This window comes from Camelus ferus, chromosome 17, assembly GCF_009834535.1.
Source record: "Camelus ferus isolate YT-003-E chromosome 17, BCGSAC_Cfer_1.0, whole genome shotgun sequence".
Taxonomy (NCBI): Eukaryota; Metazoa; Chordata; class Mammalia; order Artiodactyla; family Camelidae; genus Camelus; species Camelus ferus.
The window spans coordinates 34250898-34271317 of NC_045712.1; the positions used below are offsets into that span (position 1 = coordinate 34250898).

Here is a 20420-nt window from a genome sequence, read left to right on the forward strand (position 1 = left end):
TTAGAATGGGAAGTTAAGTCTTAGTTTAAGGGAAGATTAGGTGTTATGCTATCATGCGTTGCTTTTCGCCTTTGTGCAGCCCTGAATCTGTGGAGGCTAGTCCAGCAGTTAATGAGAAGAGCGTGTATTCCACTCATAATTATGGGACCACTCAGAGGCATGGGTGTCGAGGACTGCCTTATGCTGTGAGTATGCATTTGTTTCTCTCCAGAGCAGTGATCTTCCTGGAGTGTAATCCATTCTTATACATTGTGACTTTCTTGAAATGTTTATATGCAGCATGATGAAGTTGCCCCTTTTGCACTTCCCTGCCTCCAGCGGACGTCTAGCCCTGCATCATTGTTCTTGTTTTTATGTCCCAGTTGACCTTGGCATTTTGTTTTATCACTTTCCTGGTTGAAGCCAAAAAACAAAGGGTACTACTTTCTTCTTTCTTTCCATATGTACCACACTTTAGGGGAGAGAGGGGCCAGTGTTTGGACACTGTTGATTTAAAAAATCTTATTTTCAGGATCATAATTACGGAGCCCCTCCTCCTCCGACACCTCCTGCTTCTCCCCCTGTCCAGACGATCATCCCTCGTTCTGACCTGAATGGCCTGCCGTCGCCCGTAGAGGAACGCTGTGGAGACAGCCCGAACTCTGAAGGAGAGACTGTTCCTACCTGGTGTCCTTGTGGTCTTTCTCAGGATGGCTTCCTTCTCAACTGTGACAAGTGCAGGTAAGATCCTGTTCCATCTAAATCCAAGCCTGGGTTGCTGGGGTTAGGATTTCTTATCAGTAGGGAAAAGCTCAAAGTATTCTTTCTTGTGTTTGTTAATGTAGATGATTCCTTAGTGCTCCTTGGCTCGAATTCTCTGCACTAGGTGAGAATTGCTGACAACAAGGAATGAGAGATTGATGTTAAAGCTATTGAATTTGATATGAAATTTAATGTCCTGGAAACATTTGGTAGGTGGGAGGAAGGGGGTAGTTTATGCAGAGACTCTTCTCCCATGTGTGCGATGATGTGCTGCATGCGTTGGAAGGACTACTTTAAGTTTATTTTCCCTCTTTAGGGGAATGAGCAGGGGGAAGGTTATTAGACTTCATCGGCGGAAGCAGGACAACATATCAGGTGAGCAGAAGATGGGTTAGGCCCATATTTTGACATATACTATTTTGTGATTTTAATATTCATCCAAGAACCCCTCTTGTAAGTTCCCATGGTCCCCAGCTCTTCTAATGGAATGAAACTGAAGTCACTGTGTAATTCTCTTGTTGTGAATTAAATGTATCTAGAATCAACATTTTAGCCCTGTAGTCATCCAAAATGTTCCTTGTGAGCACACGCACACACAAATACACAAAAACAGTTCCTTTTCTGTTACATGTGCGTTGAGGTAATGAAGCTTGGGGGCCTAAATACAAGGGGAGAAATACATGCGATGTAGAACAGGATTTGTGTGCTTAATTCCAGTGATATAGGAAGAATCTTGTATGTCCTACAGATGATAGAGTTAATACTAGAAGTAATGACTTGCTGGATATAGGCCCGATCAAAAGGAATAAGCTGCTTTTAAACCACATTTGAGGCTTTTTGTACAACGTGAACTATGAAATAACCTTTTTTCAGGTGGGGATAGCAGTGCAACAGAAAGCTGGGATGAGGAGCTTTCTCCTTCCACTGTGTTGTATACAGCAACACAGCACACACCTACAAGCATCACCTTAACTGTTAGAAGAACCAAACCCAAGAAGCGGAAAAAGAGTCCAGAAAAGGGTCGTGCAGCACCAAAGACGAAGAAAATCAAGGTATGAAGGGTAAAAGTATCTTATATAGAAATATGTCTGAAATAGCTCAAATTTTGAACTGAGAATGCACCAGAATTCTTTTTAGAAGTTTGATCCAGATGTTTGAAGGGCCACTTTTGCTCTACTTGCAAAAATCAGCTAATCTGTGTTATGAACATGTAGATCAACCTCTCTTCTGCCACTCCATACCATCACAACTGGCAAAAAGTTTCTTCTACTCCAACCCCCGTCCCAGGTATGAAATCCTAGCCCCACCTGGCACAAGTCCGCGTGTGCTGCAGCCTCCAACCTAGCTTCCACCATCCCCGCCTCCTCAACCCCACAACACAGTCTGAAATTCTTGTCCTGGAACATGCCCACTTTGTGTCATTGGATAGATTGTTTTTTCCTTGTTTCAAAAAAATTCAGGAAACATCTCTTGAATGGTGTAGGCTTACTCAGTGTCGTGGTCACTTTTCCTCTATTCTTAACTAAAAAGTCTCCAGGAGAAACCTCTTCTGTTTTGTATTCTTTCTTCCCCATCACAGCAACTTTGTTGCTCTAGGTGACTTGCCCACCCCTTGTTAAGGGGATTGGTCTTTGTTTCCTTCTTATTTCAAAACTGGTAAATCTGCAACCTTACTTAACATTTTTGTTTACTTTTTCTTTTAGTGTCAGGGGTGCATATAGGACTTAAATGATGCATGCTCTTCCCTGTTAATTACTTAACTCCACGATGGAAAGTACTGGCATTAGCCTCAGAGTTCACTGGCCTTGAGCTACCCCTGTTCTTGATAATAGTACGGGGAATTCCATTGTATTTGTTACAATATAGGAAAAAGGGGACAGACTAGAATACTAGTTCTTGCCTTAGTTTTAGTTTCAGATAGGTATAACTGTCATTCTTGGTACCAAGTTTTGTTTTGTTCTGCTGTTTTCCTCTTTGGGATAGGCATTTCGAGAGGGATCCCGGAAGTCCTTGCGGATGAAGGTAAGGGGTATTCTTCCCTGATGCTGTGTTTTACTTCACTGTGATCTTGCATTTTGGTCAGCTTCTTTCTTGACATTGATGGTCTGGGAATCTTGGACTCTGCTTTTCGTTAGTTTGTAATTGTTGCCATTCAGTTTTCGTAGAGCCTTTCTCCAAAGTAGATTTTCTTGGCCATTTTCTGAAATATTTTCCCTTTCTGTAATCAGCCTTCATTTATTAGTTTTTCATTAGCTGCTTTTCTGGGGGCAGGGGTAAGTGACTTTTTGTCAAACAAAGTGAGGCTGATGTTTTCCGTCATTGTGATTGACCTCAACCTCAGGCATGAAGTTTTTCTGGTGATACAGGATCTCTTGTTCACCCACCCTAACACCATGTGGGCTTTTTAAATCACCAATTGGAAAGATAAATTGCATCACTAGGAAAGTATATTATTGATAAGAATTATTCTTATTGGAATTACTTATTTTTGAACTGTTTTCTCCTGGCATGTCTGTTTGGTATAGCATCAGGTGATGCTAGTGTGGTTCTTTTCTTCAGTTATCAAATAAAAGAGCTTATGAGACATGATTTTGGATAATGGTTGCAGGACAGAGAAATTATGTGCAGTGGTTTAAAAGGACTTTTAGTTACTAGGTGGTAAAAAAGAGTCTGCCCAAAGGAGATTTGAATATACTGTCTGGAATTTTCTTTTACCTATGTGTGTGTATATATATATGAGGACAGCATACTTCCCAAAACATCACTTATGGCTTCAAAGAATTTAATTAGAATTAAGGTCTAATTCTAATTCTGTTGGTATTCATATGCCTAAATGTGTAAATGTCTGATGTTAAAAAGAACATAGGTGGCACTTTATCTAAAATTAAAGACCTTACATTGCATATACTTATAAATAGATCTGTACATGTTTTAAGAGATGGGAGAGGACTTAGAGCCCAAAACCATCAGAATCCTGGGGTGTCTTGAACATAATTATTTCTTTGCTGCATCTGTCTCCTGTAAGGGGCCATTTGCTTAAATAGATTTATGGGGCAGACCTATTCCTGATCCCAGCTGTTAAGTAAGCCCCTTTTCCTTTTATCAGCTAAATAGTGTAACTTGCCTCCAAAGATTTGAAACCTTTTGAAAGCTATTGACTGGCTCTCCCAGAAAACTGTATGTAAACCCCATATATTGCTTACAGTTTTGAGATGTTGACAGATAGCCCCATAAGCATGTTAAAATTTAGATAACAGAAAAATACTAGTTGGTTTATTTTGATTCTCATCAGGATTCTAAGTTGATTTATAAATTTTGTACTCAGTAATTATTAGTAGGAACTCCACAAAAAAATCAGGAGCCATAAGAATGGGAAGAATCTGTTATTTGATTTTTAATCCCAAAGTAACTTCCCTGCTGGAGAATAATAGAGACTGCTTTGAACCCAGTTTCTTAATCTTGACACTTTATTTTGAACCAAATAATTCTTTGTAGGGTGCAGGGTTATCTTTTGCATTAGTCTAGGCTGTGTAGCAGCATCCCTGGCATTTACCCACTGGGTGCCAGTAATACACACCCAGGTGTGATAATCAAAGATAACTTCATAATTAAGTGTCTCCTTGATGGCAGAATCACCTCCGGTTGATAACCATTGCTCTTAACCCATTGAGATGGGGTCTCCAGTACCCAGAAGAATGGAATAGCAGAGTAGACAGAGTTACGTTAGTGAACAATAGTTAAAAGTATGGCAAAGGCTTCCACTATGCATTAAGTTTAACATGTCATAAGTCTAGTATCACTACTAGATGCTTAAACCTGGGAATACTGTTCGGACACCCCTAATCCTCAGTCTTATAGGCACCCTTAAGTCTCAGGTTTTGTGCTTCCCTTTTGCTCAGCTGCTGCTAACACCTCAAGCAGGTGGTATTCTGTTCTCAGTGTGCTGACCTTAGGTGTTTCTTAGACCCCTTTGTTTATTGTTTGTCCTTTTGGACTCCAGTGATAAATGTGGGGAAAAGTGTTAATTGTGTTGTTAATTTTTTCCTTCCATTTCCCTGTTTCTTGGGGAAAGGATAGTAGACAACAGTCAATCAAAACTAATGACACAAAAGTGAAAGAAAGCAGTTGTCATAATGGCTATAAATGTTTTCTCTATCATTCATTCATGGAAAGTAACGTTTGATTTTCTTATACCTGTCTTTGCAAGTTTAGAGTTGACATGAATTTGCAGATAGCTTTGGTACTCTAGTGCCTTTTCCTTCTCGTCATCGCTAGTATGACATTATCACTGTCAGTGTTTGTTTTGTTTTCTGATGACACCTTAAGTCTTGAACACCACAGAGGAGAACATGTGCTTAAGCTGTGTGTGTGTTGCTCAAGCACATGTAAAACTGTCTGTTTAGGTTGCTGTTGCTGAGATATAAGAACCTTTCCTCAGTACTGTACTGTCACAGAGGACAGTGGTTTTGCTAGAGAAGTATAGCAGAGTACCTCTCAGCATTTCCTACATTCCACCTACCCATGCCTCTCCCCCAACCTCACCTCTTCAGAGTGTGGCTGTTTTAAATTGTCAAATAGAGTGCTAGAAAGATACACTCCAAAGTGATAACTTTTTCTATAGGAGGCAAGTCACATAGAAAAACTGTCCTGGAGAGTAGTAAAACTATCCCAGTTTGAGCTGGCATACTGATGTTTGATAAGTATTGAAATCTAAGCAATGTGATATTTTGAAGTGCCTCTATTGTTCATTTTTATGAAGATTTCTTATGAACTTGATGTCATTCTTTTGATAAGCTTCATTTTTATGACTTAAAAGTGGTCATAAAATCACAGTGATAGGATGGAATTGCAATTTAAATTAATTTCTCACTTTATAAATGAGGAAACTGAGCCTCACAGCTCATTGCTAACTAAACCATAATAGAAGCCAGATCCTGACTCCCAGGCCATTACTCTTTTATGCCACACCACTGCCAAGTGAAAACAAATTTTCTTGAAACTCAGCCTGTTTTTTTCCTCCCATTTTTATGCATGGACTCTCCTAACCTACTTGACCTTTGTTCTCTACAGAATTCTCCTTCTGAAGCACAGAATTTAGATGAGAATACAACTGAAGGATGGGAAAATCGGATAAGACTATGGACTGATCAGTATGAAGAAGCCTTCACTAATCAATATAGTGCAGATGTACAGAACGCCCTTGAACAACATCTACATTCTAGCAAGGAGTTTGTGGGCAAACCTGCTATTTTAGACACTATTAATAAGACTGAATTGGCCTGTAATAATACAGTTATTGGTTCCCAAATGCAGGTAAGGATCAAAGGGTTAAAGACTCTTTAAATAAGTAGTTGAGATTTTAAAAACCCAGGAAGAGGACATATTTTGGAATCAATGTTTCTTTCAAATGTATAAGGCCTTAGAATAATGAGTTAGCCAGCTATTCAGCATCTTTAACCAAAAGCAGATTATAGTAACTAGAAACTGTTCAGATACATATTTTTAAACTATATATCTTTATTAATAAAAATAGATAAATTAGGAAATTTTATACAGTCTCAGTGGGCATTAATAAGATTAATAGAAAGCTTAGCTAGTACTTTCTGATTCTTACATAAAAACTAGAGCCACTAAAATCTTAATCATACATTTTTCTTTGATTTTTTTCTTTTTCTTGCCTGGGGGTTGTAGAGGTAACAGTTTTACTAGATGGAGCCTGTTTCCTAGAAAAACTAAAGTTTTGTCAAATTTTAAAATGTCTGATCATTGAGCTAAATAACTTACAAATAAAACCCAGTAATATTGATGCCTTTTCCTCAATTAGGAAATATTTTAAATGTCCACTAAGCTGCTGTTGATATTATCTAATGTTAATATTCTGGTTTTGCTCAGCTACAGTTGGGAAGAGTCACTCGTGTTCAGAAGCACCGGAAGATCCTGAGGGCTGCAAGAGATTTGGCTTTGGACACTCTTATAATAGAGTATCGAGGCAAAGTCATGTTACGGCAGCAGTTTGAGGTCAATGGGCATTTCTTCAAAAAGTAAGAACATCATTCATTGAGCTTAGGGCTAAAGTGGGTCTGATTAAGCAGTATGGGTGCAAAAAACCATCCAGGTTGATAGAATTCTCTTGGGGGAAAAGATTACAGCTCAGATAAGCTCATGCCTGCCTGCGATTTGTAAAGAAGTACAAGTAAATCTGCAAATTGTTTAATATGTAAAGTGGCGGTGATTCCTTTCCAAGCCAAGCATTCCTTGCTTTGTGCTTGTTCTTTAATCAAAAGCAGACAAGCTTGTGATATTTTCCAAGTTTAGGCATTGCAAAGGACTGCTGCTGTTTCTGTCAGCATATGCTTCATATTTGAAATCATGGGGTGGCCTGTTTATTTGTGTTGAGAATTACAGGAATTTTAATTATATCCCTAGACCATACCCCTTTGTGCTCTTCTACTCAAAATTCAATGGTGTAGAGATGTGTGTGGATGCACGTACTTTCGGTAATGATGCTCGGTTCATCAGAAGATCGTGTACACCAAATGCAGAGGTAAGATTTCTGTAGCAACTTCTCTTTGAACGGAACCACTAAAAGGACAAGTCAACTGAAGAAGCAGTCTGAAAACTTCACCCAGATTAAGGTCTGTAGATAATGGTTATCATCTTTCATTGTAAGAGATAAAAAACAAAAATATGATAATTTTATTCTGATATGATGGGGGTAAGAAATGGGTTTTCTTTAGAGGAAGTAGAAAGGGAAAAAAGCAAGTTAGCATTTGCTAAAGAGAAACAGCTAGACTGGATAAGAAGTCAATGAGGTAGTATTAAAGAATTGCTGTGTAAAAGAAGATGATATCATTGGGCCAAAAGTAAGATGTGTGGTTGTGGTTTTTTACATTTTAGGTAATAGAATTATAAGAGAGATTCTAGACGTTTCTAGAGTTCATTACTCAGTGCATAATGACTGCAACCACATCAAATGCAGCATGACAATCCACAGAGCTTTCATTACAGACCAAGGAATTTTAGTTCTCTGGTGCTCCTGAAAACAGAGCAGTGATCTTACTCTGATTGCTAATGTCTCAAGATTTCCCCATTTATTTCAAGAAGTATCATAAATTTTCAAACTATTATTATATGAAAGTTAAAAATGAATTGATAGAGTTAAATAGCAGACTACCATGACTCTAAGTGGGAAATATTTGGGTGAAAGGTTTTTTTCCCTTTTGTGAAAGTTCCTGGTCTTTATGATAAACCATAAATAACCATGCGCCTGTTCCCACAGGTGCGACACATGATTGCAGATGGTATGATTCACCTGTGTATTTATGCTGTGTCTGCCATCACCAAGGACGCCGAGGTCACCATAGCGTTTGATTATGAGTACAGTAACTGGTAAGACTGCCACAGCTTTTCCTGACATGAATGGCCTTTTCTTATACATTAAGCATTCCATTAAGTCGGCTTTTATTCCTTGCCATTTCCTTCTCTTTTTTTTCTGCCTAATCTTTCCACGAGTAATGCATTTGCTGCCTAGAAATAGTGGAGGAAGAAGAGACTGAGGTCTTTTTTCAGAGACATAGGTTTACAGTGTGATACTGCTCACCAGTCTCCTAACCATTTGGCTTATGCCTCTGTGTAGCAAGAATAACTAAAAGGGTATGTATGAGACACTTCTAGAAATTGCAGGAGCATCTGTTATTACATAGCACTTGTGCCGTAAATAAATCATATGGAATGAGGATTTAAAGATTCACCCCATCCACTTAAATCGTGTAAGCTAGCATTGTATGACGATGCAGAAAAACAGGTAGCAAGCCATAGCCGATTGTGTGATTGGTTTTGTAAAATGGATGCTTTTTTCCTGTTTAGGCAAAAAGGGTTATGTGGCAAGTTGATTTTCTGCACAAGTGCAAGAAGAAAAGTTACTAATATTAAGTAGGGAATCAGTAGGCAAGAGTGAGGACATGGTAAAGATAGATATGAGATAAGTACAGCCACTGCAGACTCTGATCACTGATTCACTGCCCACTAAATAGCATAAAGACAGTTGGGAGAATTGAATTTAGTGGGGATTTTTTTTTCCTTTCCACTGACCATATATAGAAGAGCTGAGTTTATAAGGAGAAACATAGAATATTGAAAGTATTCATAGGACTCTAATATATCTGTTTAACTTATTCAAAGATAATATCAGAGGAAATTACTATCCTGATATTTCAAGAGAATGAATGGCTAATATAACTGATTTTCAAGGGTACTGAGACAGGCACTTTTGGTTGTTTCTTTGGAGCAGTAATTATAAAGTGGACTGTGCATGTCACAAGGGGAACCGGAATTGCCCTATACAGAAAAGGAATCCCAATGCTGCAGACCCTCCGCTCCCACCTCCTCCAAGCCTGCCCACCGTCGGAGCAGAAACAAGACGGAGAAAAGCACGACGGAAAGAACTAGAGATGGAGCAGCAGAATGAGCCTCCTGAAGAAAACAGCCAGCAACCAGAGCAAATTCCTGAGAAAGTAACTGTATCCAGCGACCATGAGGTAATCTCCCCTGGTCAAAGGGTGTTGCTATGGTGTTGATCCTCTCCAAGTGAAGAGGATGCTGGGTTGCCACATGCTGTTTTATATAGGGAATCTATAGTAACACTTAATACCCTTCATATCAAGGTGGGTGTGCATTCATTATTCTCTATTTTTTTAATACACTGTCAAGAACATCCTTTCAGGTACTTTCCAGGTATCAGTCTAGAGAATGGGATTTACCATCTGTGTTTACCATGTGGCCCCCCCATGAGTAACTATAAAGCACTAGAAGTTGGTTCTAGAGAGTTTTAAGCTACCAGAAAAAAATAGGGATTGATTTTTTCTAGAGCTTAAGAGTACAGCTGAGTGGTGCCTCTGTCTTAAAGGAAATAGACAATCCAGAAGAAAAAGCAGAAGAGGAGAAAGAAGAGGTTACAGATGACCAAGAGAACCCAGCTCATGGCAGGAGGGTGGGTACCTTCTAACATCCTTTTGTTTCTGCTGATTCCTGCTACCTACAGCATGTGAACCCCTTCTATTCTGAATTTGTATCATCTCATTTCTTCTGTGAGATACTATACCATCACCTCTAGGTTACAACTTGGCCTTTTTCTATAAAGTAGATTTCATTACAGTTTTTACACGCGCACGCACGTTACTCTCTAGTGGCCATTATCTCATGATGGCTTTAAGAGGTTTCTTACTAACAATCTGGTTTCCAAAAAAAATCTTGTCAGAACAAAATGTTTGGGCTACTTGCTCTCACTTAGAAACTTCATAAGTTTACACGAATTTTGACATCTAAAAGAAAAAAACCTTCAGTCATATGGAGTCAGAAATTCTAGTTTGTGGCAGAAACCAGTTGTTTATTTCTGCCCCTGAGAAGTTGTTCAAGAAAATCTACTTGGCTTTTTTTGAACCCTGAAAGTACAGAGAAGAATTGGTATTGATGGCTGTTTTTCTTTTGTATTAAAAAGTTTCAAAATAGATGAACTTTTTTGGCAAGTTTGGGTTCGACCTTGCCATCCTTCACAACTCTTTCCAACATTTAAAATGAAACATTTTTAGTTTTTATGTTATATTCCCCAAGATATATGTATTATCTTACTGGTAGTTTCTATAGATGTCTATAAATTTCTGTTAATAATACTTCTGAAAAACTTCCCTTCTCCTAACTGAGGCTTCCTTCTATGCTAATGTTCCTTTTTAGACCCGGGAAGATAGGAAGGTTGAAGCCATCATGCATGCTTTCGAAAACTTAGAGAAAAGAAAGAAGCGGCGGGATCAGCCCTTGGAACAAAGCAGCTCTGACATAGAGGTCACTACCACCACCTCAGAGACTCCTGTGGGAGAGGAGACAAAAACTGAAGTCCCTGAACCTGAAGTTAGCAACCCTGCTTCAAATATTGTCATCCCAAGCACCCCACAGACTGTTGGAGTGAACACCCGGAGGTCTTCCCAAGCAGGGGTAAGGTGAAAAGACTCTAGGCCTTAGACGCTCTTCATTTTGCTAATGTCAGTTACCTATATTTTGGAATGATCAGAATCAGCATTTTTGGCTTTGCCTTATATTGTAATAAACAAGGCTATTTTCAGTCATCTGATATGTTAGATTTAGGGAGACATAATTTGAATGACTAGAGACTTTCAGACTATAATGGAACTTTCACTGTTTCTGCCAGATAAATTGTTGGTGGTGAGTTCATAAAAATCATTTGGCTTCTCTATGGCCCTCTGTGTAGCACAGTTACGCACCTGACCTTTCATATGATTCTCAGAATTAACTAATCTTCCCTTTTCCTACCTACGCTGGCCATGAATTCTAAACCTTAAGCTAAAACCTTAGTGTCTGGGGGAAAAAAAGAGAAGAATTAATCTTCCCTGCTAAGAACCCTAAAATTAGGTGGCAACTTTCAACTGACTTTTGACCTGTTTTATGAATACTTACTAGAAAAAAAATAACTGAGACATCTTCCTATAGCCTCTTTAGCTTATTTAAATGTATAAATTTTTGTAAGGATTACACCTGAAATTAATGTTTTTAAATGGTCACTTTTTTCACCAGTAAATACTCAAAATGCTGAAAGTGAATAGGAAACTGGGTAGAATGTTGGTGTTAAAAAATTTCTGGTAAGCCATTAACTTTGCTCTTGTTACAGGATGTTGCTGCAGAAAAGCCAGTCCCCAAACCACCTCCAGCAAAGCCCTCTAGGCCCCGACCGAAGAGTCGAATTTCTCGGTACCGGACCAGTTCAGCCCAAAGACTAAAGCGTCAGAAACAGGCCATTGCACAGCAGGCAGAGTTGTCACAAGCTGCCTTGGAAGAGGGAGGAAATAACAGCTCAGTAACTCCTACTGAAGCTGGAAACACAGACAGTTCAGGAGAAAACAGACAATTAACAGGGTCTGACCCAACTGTGGTATCAGTTACTGGATCCCACGTCAACCGTGCTGCATCTAAATACCCCAAAACCAAAAAGGTAAGTTACAAATACATCTTCATAAGTATCGTATGGCGAAGGCTATGGCTTAGTAAAGTGAAAGGACCTGTAATCTCCAGAAGAAAAACAAGTAGTCTTATGTATTATTAGACTGAAAGTTTTAGATAAAATGCTTAGATGCGTAGGGCTAAGGCCATCCCGCTACCTTACTTTTGTTCCCATAGTTTTTAGGCAGAGTTTAAATTGCTGCTAGCTGAAAGTATTCCTCCTGTAGTGGTCATGGAGAGGGTGAAAGAAGATATGCTTGTGCTCTGAGTGCACAGTTCATACTCTGCAGCTGCGGAATCTACCTCTGTCCTAGTTTCTAGATGAGGTTTGTCTTCATGAGCCACACTGCTACCCCTGACTTTTACATCTGCAGCATCAACTGACAATCTCTTTTTTTACCTTAGTATCTAGTTACAGAATGGTTGAATGACAAAGCAGAGAAGCAAGAATGCCCTGTTGAGTGCCCTTTACGTATCACCACGGACCCAACTGTACTGGCAACGACCCTGAACATGTTACCCGGTCTTATCCATTCCCCGTTAATTTGCACCACCCCCAAACACTACATTCGCTTTGGCTCGCCCTTTATCCCTGAGAGGCGTCGAAGGCCGCTTCTGCCTGATGGCACATTCAGCTCCTGTAAAAAGGTATGTCTGTGTTTACATGGTTGTTTTTTGGTTTGGGGGGGGGATTTTGTTTGTTTTTTCTTTTTAACCTAGAGTGCCTGTAATCATGACGTATCTAACACATTCTCTAGATAGCCACACTCTGCCTTTGTCAGTTTATAATGAGTTAGTTGTTCAGCCACGAATGCTGATGCATCCAGAGTCGGTGAGACTAAGGTGGGATGTATGCTGCATTTCTGGTGCTCAGTTTGTGAGTATTCACTGTTGTCTTTTCTGCGAGCCCTTGCGGTTACTGAGTTGAGAACACATAGCAGTTGGTGACTGGGTAGGGAGGGACATTCTGTTTGTGCTCTTGTGTATTGGTTAACATGTCCATTTGTGATTATTGAGTGAGATTGGGCCCCAGGTGCTCTAGAGCCCTGTTACACGGGTTTAAAAATGATCAAATTGTGTTTTGAATTAATTCATTCGCTGTTATCATTTGAATGAGAGCAGAAGAAAAATCCTATTACCATCAGCATAGTTTCTGTTCCTTGATCAAATGACAAGTTGGACCATTTGTTTATTCCCTAGTACTTTGGAACTCACTGTAAAATCCCCCCCACCCCTCTCTCTGCCTCTCTCTCCTCTCTCTAGTTATATTTTGTTTTTGGATCTAGTGGCAGTAGTATTTGATGGTGGTTTGTTTTTGGAATGCTCTTTCCTAATTCCCAGAAGTCCTGCATATTTTCCAAAGGTGTCTCTCAAGAATCGATCACTCCCTCAGACCTATAATGTCATTTTTGTATTTCTAAAAGTATAGGACATCATTTCATTTGGTCTTCCTTTGAGGTAGAGTCTGTTCCCTGGAACACCCTTTTCTCTTATCCTCAGATCTGGATTCAGGCTGCCTTCCTCAGTGTCTGCCATTGCCCTCCTCCACTGGCATCACGTACATGAGGATGCTGCATGTAGATTATTTGATGTGATGAAGTCTCCAACTCCAGGCAGGTCTTCCCTGACTCCTCCAAACTTAAAGCTTTTCTCTTCTCCCAAAGAGCAGATATTATTTCTTGGGGGGAGGGGGGCATGAAAGATGAGCCAAAATGGTGTGGGATATGGAGGGGGAGGAGGGCAGCAGGGATCTGTGCACAAAGGAAGGGCACTACACTGAATGAGCAGCAAACACTGAAGAAAGTCTTCCTAATTGCACATCTTACCTAAGTATTTGAGTCACATACTGGTTTATTTGGGGAAAATTCCCAAGTTGAATGAATCCTAAAGAGAAATATGACCGTGAGATACTTGCTGAAAGGGCTTGTGTATAATGGCATAACATGACTAACTTTCAGGGTTTAGAAATGAAAACAATGACAGCTATCTTAAGACAAAAGTAAGTCTGGAAATTTGCCCGAATGATAAAGGAGGGTTGGGTCTCTGAAGATACTTTATTCCACTAAGTCCCTTATCCTGGATCTTAGAGATTATCTGAGAAGAAAAAAAAAGTATTTGCCATTTAATGAGCATTATGATTAGCCTTATTCTGTAATAATTGGAGAGTTGCATTAACTCTGGTATGGCATGCAGAACTAATCTTCCTATTGTACTTAGCTCAGTCCCTCATTAAGAGTAACAGCTCAAAATCTCAACTACATTTTCATAGTATTAAACAATTAGAGAAGCTGTAAATATGGTCTTTAGCTTGGAGGAGCAAGTCAAGAGATGGCTTAATATATATTTGAAAGAAACTTTCCTTTTGTTCTGTCTTTGGCTGGACATAGTACTGGACTTCATAGGTTGTTCACTGTTGAAGTGTCTTATCAAGGCAGATACTAGAGTTTCTTATTTTGGTCCTTTAAGTAGGGTAGACAGTCTAGTGCAGGTTAATAGTGAACTCTGAATTGCAAATAGTATGGGCTAGCCTCTTTGAATGCTGCCTTGATCATTCTGATGCCAGATTACAGTCTTTATATTCCCATCTTGCTTTTTTCCAAGTAGCAGAGTTCCGTGAAAATCAAAAATGTGTACGAATATGACTTCATATCTGATATAAGTCCATTTCTTGGAGCTCTTTTTACTTGGTTATGATTTAGAACTTGTATCTGTATCACATCTTTGTGTCCCCACTGGCAACAGTTAGAAATCCCATTTAACTCATAGCCATGTAATGTTCTCCTAGTGTATCTGACCATCCTTAGTCTTGCTTTATACACACTGCTCTTTTGTCTGTGTCGTATTAGTCTTTTGGAAGAGTTCAGGCTAAGTATGCTGAATTATAGCAAAGTTACCTTACTTAAATTGAGTCTTTTTAAATTGTTTAAGTTTAAATCATAGGTTTGATATTTGCTGTTAACATAATCAGGATTATATTACAAAACAAGAATGTGGCTCTTTATGGGGCAAAATTAATGAAATTGGGTCTTATTAGAAATTGAACTCAGTTTTATCCTGGGTGGGGAGGGAAACAAGTTTTTAGATTGTTTAGAAAGTATTCTTACAGTTCAGATTTCCATTATTAAACAAAATTATAATAAATTTCTAAAATCCCTAAGAGAGGAAAATAAGTTAAACATATAGATAAGAGCAACCGTCCTCCATGTGAGTAGTTCAAGCAGTGTATTCCTAATAGGCTTCCTCTTTTATATCTGATTAAAGGAGGTAAAGGCTTCATGAGTTAAACACAGTGTAAAGTTGCATATGTATATTTGCACCTAGATTCTTACAGAGTATTTGACAGAACGCCAACAAGCCTGTTATGGTATATCTTTTGTTGGATTTTACTTTACTTGTTATTTTGGAATGGAAACATGTGTAAGTGGCCAACAGGCCTTTCAGGAGTCTCCCTCCTTGTTCTCTCTAAATCTCTAAACTTAACGTTGTAGGCATGATAAGTATGAGGCATTTGGTTTCCCATCCCAAATGAAAATGAAACACTGCTTTGCATTGATATTTCATTATTTACACTGTAGGGTTATTCATCTGTGTGTCTCTATACACAGCACAGAAATTCAGTTGAACAAGTCCTCACTGAGCATGTGTGCTCAGTACTGTGCTACAACCTTTCTTCACAGGCATCTCACTTACCATTCATGACAACCCTGTAAGGTTGTGATTATTGGCTTCAATTTACAGATCAAAAACTTTGGCTCAGAACTGTTCAGGAACTTGCCCAGAGTTAGGCATCTAGTAAGAGGCATGGCCAAGTTTCAGTCCAGATATTTAGATTCTAAGACACAAATTAGTTTCTTGCTCTTTCCCTATCATAAAGACAATTCTCTGGCTATCTCTAAGCTTCCAAAAAAAAACCTCTTCAACAGAGAGTTTCAGAGAAGGAAGAAACGTTCTTTTGACTTTAATAACTGTAGCTGGAACTTGGAGAGATTGTCTAAAGTTAATTTGTTATCCATAGGGGTGATTGGAACTTGTTAGACACAAACAAATGTTCATGTTCCTTCTTTATGGGCTCTAAAATATTGTGTAGACCTACAATAGAGCCAGGAGGAATGAATTTGATCATGTTGCTGTGTTCAACCTTAACCTAACCTGAGCAGCATCTTATTCCTTAGAATGCCCCTGTCCTGGTTTTATTTTCCCTTTTTGTAGTCATCAGTTCCAGAATTCTTTTATGGGTGCATCTACTTGACACTGGAAATATAAGAAATTAACTTTTCTTGGAGGAAAGTACAGTGACTCCACATGAGTCCTGCCATCTGGTCTGAAAAGAAAAACTTGTACTAAGATATCTGTAACAAAGGGTTTTCACTCATTTTGTCCTCCTGGGCCTAATTTTCCACATCTGTATAGGGAATGCTTAGGCCAAGGTGACCTCTGAAGTCTCTTCTAAGGTGTAAGGAGCATGGTTCTGACAGTTCATCTTTATATCAATATTCTGTATGTAAAACAGTTCATTCTTGGTCTTGTTTTGGCTTTTCAGAGACCTGGTCATATCCTGAAATACTGATGTAATTCAATTGACTGTTAAAATCTCTCTTTTAGATACGTATTCACTCTTAACTCCTTTCACGCTTCTTACACTTTTAATTATATTTTTGTTTTTGTTTGGCAGACCACAATGCCATTTATATGATGTAAAAGTTTTTTTGGTGAAATTTTCCTCACATTATTTCCTAAGTTCCTAAGAGGGTAAATCTGTTAGAATTGCTCTCTTTGGTAAAGAGATTATTTACTTACCTGTAATACTTGTTCTCTAAAGGTGTAAAGTTATAATCACCTTTGCTCTTCCTATTTGGGGTAGGGTCTGACTCAGACATTGATGTTTATCAAAATTCGATCTGTCTTATGTCAGGGCAGGAGAGCCACAGAGTGGTGAGCAACCTACAACTGTGTATCTTAAGAGAACACAATTACAGGTAAGAAATTTTCTCTCTTCCACAGGATACATAGTCTTATTATCCTAATCTTTGCAGACTTACTTTCTGACCTAAATTTGTTTCCATCATTTTAGATTCCAATATTCTGTACCAAAAAAATGTGACTGATTAGAGAGCTCTTTTTGACTTTTTCCCATTTTTGATTTCTGTAGAAGGTCATTTATTCTGGATATTTGTATTATTCATGCAAAATTTAACCAAACTACTTGATGGGGTGAAAAAACTTACGGGATAGTCCATCTGAGAGTAGATCTTCTGGAAGTATTTTGGTACTTGTAGTGAAGAGCTGTTTATTCTTATCCAAAGTTTTCCTGTGAATCTTTTCTGTTACGTCTTCAGATATCCCCAGCACAGGGCAGACAACTCTTAAGAGAGCGTTTATCTTCCTTCTACATCCTTATTTTATATATTAGTTTTATCCTATATGATCAGAGTCTCTTAAATAAGGGCTAAGATTTCTTACTTATCTTTTCCCATTTATCCCATTCTAAGCAATATGAAAAGTTGAATAGTAATCTTTTTTTATTGGTTGTTTTTTTTAATGGCAATTCATTATGTGTAATCCAGGCTTTCTCAGTTATGCCCTATACAAGGAATTAATGGGGCAGAATTCTAAAATGTTGAAACACAGGACAAAAAATAACTTAACTATGGACCTGAATGGAATGTGTTGGATTGCATCTCTCACCAGTTTGATATGTAATGACCTGGTTAATGCATTTAAATAGGTGTACTAAATAGTTTTAAATGATGCTTGAAAATTCTTTGGTTCTTTTCCCATTACAGCGCTGGATAAAGCAAGCCTTGGAAGAAGGGATGACCCAAACATCATCTGTACCCCAGGAGACTAGAACTCAGCACCTATACCAAAGTAATGAGAATAGTAACTCGTCTAGTATCTGCAAAGACAATGCAGGTAGGTATCTCAAACCTCTCTGAATACATAAACAGTGATTATTTTGGATTTACATTAAAAATTTCACTATGAATACTTAGAGTCTGATATAAAAAAGAAATAGCATTGTTCTCTAAATAGTTACTTTACATCTGTCTTTACAGAGGAAGAGAGAGATCTCAAGTCAGGGATCAGTTTTCCCAGGACGACAAAGAAGGAACTAGACAGTGTACAGATAACAGCAGAAATGGTTGTAAAAAGGTTAGATACATTTAAAATAGTAAGTTTAGGAAATCTATATCCATATTTATAAGAGGGGAAATAAGCAAGAAAGATGTGGGGCACTTTCAGGAGAATCAGAATCATAGGTAACTGAACTGGGAGGGACTTGGCTGAAGGGACAAGGGATGAGTGACGAAAATGAGAAATTGTTATGAATTGGTTGTTTTCAAAAGGGCTTGTGCAGTTTCTCCTAGCCAATATTAGTTTAATTGAAAATCCTCTCTATTTTTCTTAAGTTTATCTCTAAATCAGTTTTGTGAATATTACAATCAAAACGAAACACCAAAATAAATAAGATGCCAAAGGTCATGCAAGGCTATAGCTAACATGATAATATTTCAAGTTTTCATAAAAACCACTTATTTGTTACTGTTCGTTGCCTTTCTGAGTAAATATGAACTTAAAGCGATTGGTACTGGTAATACCTGCTTTATATTAAAATTCCATGTATAATACTGTATTTAGAAAAAAGTAGGCTACTAAAAATATTTCTTTCAAGTTATTCACTTAGTTTGTTCTTCTGTCCCTGGATTGGATTATGAATTATTGCATGTGTAACGTTAGGATAATAAACTCCCAGTGTAGAACATCTGGAAGATAAATAATACCATGTATTTAAAATATGTTACTCTCTTCTTCACCGAAGATTAGGGAGATTTACTCAAACTAGGTTAATATGAAAAAATACTGGCACCAGAGTTCCACCAGTATTAACAGTTTATTGGCAGCTTTTACAATATAGTGAGAATACAACTTAACTGAAGTCTTCTGTCTAGTATACACGCATAGGGGTGTGTGTGTGTGTTTGAATTTGGGAAAGGGAGGCTGTATTAGCAATTCATGTCCTGACTGGCAAAGACTTGGGGAAAATGCCCTTGTTACTGTGTGCCCTGGTTGGAATGGTGACTGTTAGTCACCAGCCTTTATTGAATTTCTCGTCTCTAGCAGTGAGAAACATCCAAAGGACACACCTTGCCTTTTAGAAGCAACATAAACAGAGAAAAATATTTAATTAAAACCAAGCAGTACACTAACACAACTTGGTATATTGCTACAAGTCAGTGTATATCCTGAGGAATTATTTATATTTTGTTTTATTTTTTTTCAAAAAGATCAAGGAGATCTTAAGAAAAGGAGACAGATTGGTGTAGTAGAAAGAATCCAACAGACCTGAATTTGAAAACTAGCTCTACCCTTTACTAAGACTATATGATGTTAAGCAAGTTACAAAACATCTCTGAGCTTCATCTGTGAAATGGATATAGTAATACCTGCTTTGTAGTTTTAATGTAAGATTAAATTAAATAATGTACATAAAGTGCCATATCAGACCCTTAATAGGAATTATTACTGTCATTATTCTTCACAAAATTCTTTCTTGTCAAGGGTTTATGAAAGTTATAGAAATTAGTCAGATACTAGGATATGTTAAAGATTCTAAGTTCCTAAAAGCTAAAGTTGTATAGAAATAAAAGGTATTACTATTCAGGTAGGAGAGCACACAGTGTTCATTATTTGTAAATTCTGTGAGTGTATAGCTAGGAGATCCTGACTAATCAATTGGAGAGCTTAATGAACAAGAGTTCAGTAAAACCGCTGGGTATGCACAAATTAATAGCATTTATGTACTGAGGAAATGAATGAAGAAAAATTTTTCATTCCCAAGCTTAATAAAACTAAGGAACTGGTTAGGAATAATGGTGAGACATGTAGAACAAACCGTCACTGAGAAGCGCTTTTTTAAGCTTCTAGGAAATGAAGAGAAATCCCATGTTCCTTAATGGAAAGAATAAATATAATCAGTTTCTTTCTTGGCTTCATATGGTTTATATCAAACTAACCTGTTTTTGGAATTTGATTAAATGATTTTGAAGTTTATCCTTAAAAAAATGAAAATAAGAAAAAATTTAAAAAGAGTGATGATGAAGTACTTTACCTAGAAGTAAAAAACTAGCTTCTAATATGAAACCAGAAGCTCGTAATCAAATTAGTACAGTAGTGTATAAGAATGGTTATATATATGTAACAGAGTAGCCAGAAACAGATCTTAATAATCTGCTTTATAGTGCTAATTGGAGATAAATGAAAGATTAGGTAAATTATTCTGGTTATTTTTACTTACTTAGAGGATTAAGAAGAATTAGCCTTTTGCCAAAGTAAATTCTTCGCACATTTAATTTTTTTAAATCAAACTTAAATAAACAGTGTTTCTGTCTTTATTTAATAGAGGACAAAAGTTTTTGGATAAAGGGTTTGCAGTAAAAATGATAGGAGAATAATAGCCCTACTAGCAATTTGGTAAGATTTATCATGTGCATTTAAAATATTCACACTCCCTAACCTAGTAATTACTGTTTTAGGTACTTGTATAGAAGTAGGTGCGGACCAAAATTTTAGTACAAAGTGTTAGTCATAGAATTATTAATAATTGCAAGTACATATAGGATAAAAACAACCTGGGTTTCAGCCAATAAAGGAATGGTAGATTCTGTGGTTTA

At 37.8% G+C, this 20420-nt stretch overlaps 1 protein-coding gene across 19 annotated transcripts in view; it reads left to right on the forward strand.

Annotated features, from left to right (window-relative positions):
• The window catches only part of SETD5 (SET domain containing 5), a 73789-nt gene that overhangs the window by 36392 nt on the left and 16977 nt on the right, over nucleotides 1–20420 (forward strand). For 8 of the 19 annotated variants that reach the window (XR_004312260.1, XM_032458870.1, XM_032458871.1 and 5 more), the window contains 15 exons: nucleotides 80–185; nucleotides 512–720; nucleotides 1058–1116; nucleotides 1615–1793; nucleotides 2725–2763; nucleotides 5812–6054; nucleotides 6634–6782; nucleotides 7168–7285; nucleotides 8021–8130; nucleotides 9032–9278; nucleotides 9608–9730; nucleotides 10471–10728; nucleotides 11420–11740; nucleotides 12154–12396; nucleotides 17532–17661. Coding sequence is in view for 18 of the 19 variants with exons in the window: in XM_032458870.1 (XP_032314761.1) it covers nucleotides 80–185; nucleotides 512–720; nucleotides 1058–1116; nucleotides 1615–1793; nucleotides 2725–2763; nucleotides 5812–6054; nucleotides 6634–6782; nucleotides 7168–7285; nucleotides 8021–8130; nucleotides 9032–9278; nucleotides 9608–9730; nucleotides 10471–10728; nucleotides 11420–11740; nucleotides 12154–12396; nucleotides 17532–17661 (2534 nt within the window). In the remaining variant the exon portion in view is untranslated. Of the gene's footprint in view, nucleotides 1–79; nucleotides 186–511; nucleotides 1117–1614; nucleotides 1794–2724; nucleotides 2764–5811; nucleotides 6055–6633; nucleotides 6783–7167; nucleotides 7286–8020; nucleotides 8131–9031; nucleotides 9279–9607; nucleotides 9731–10470; nucleotides 10729–11419; nucleotides 11741–12153; nucleotides 12397–17531; nucleotides 17662–20420 lie in introns of all 19 variants that reach the window. The other 11 variants (XM_032458873.1, XM_032458872.1, XM_014557139.2 and 8 more) reach the window with 8 other exon arrangements.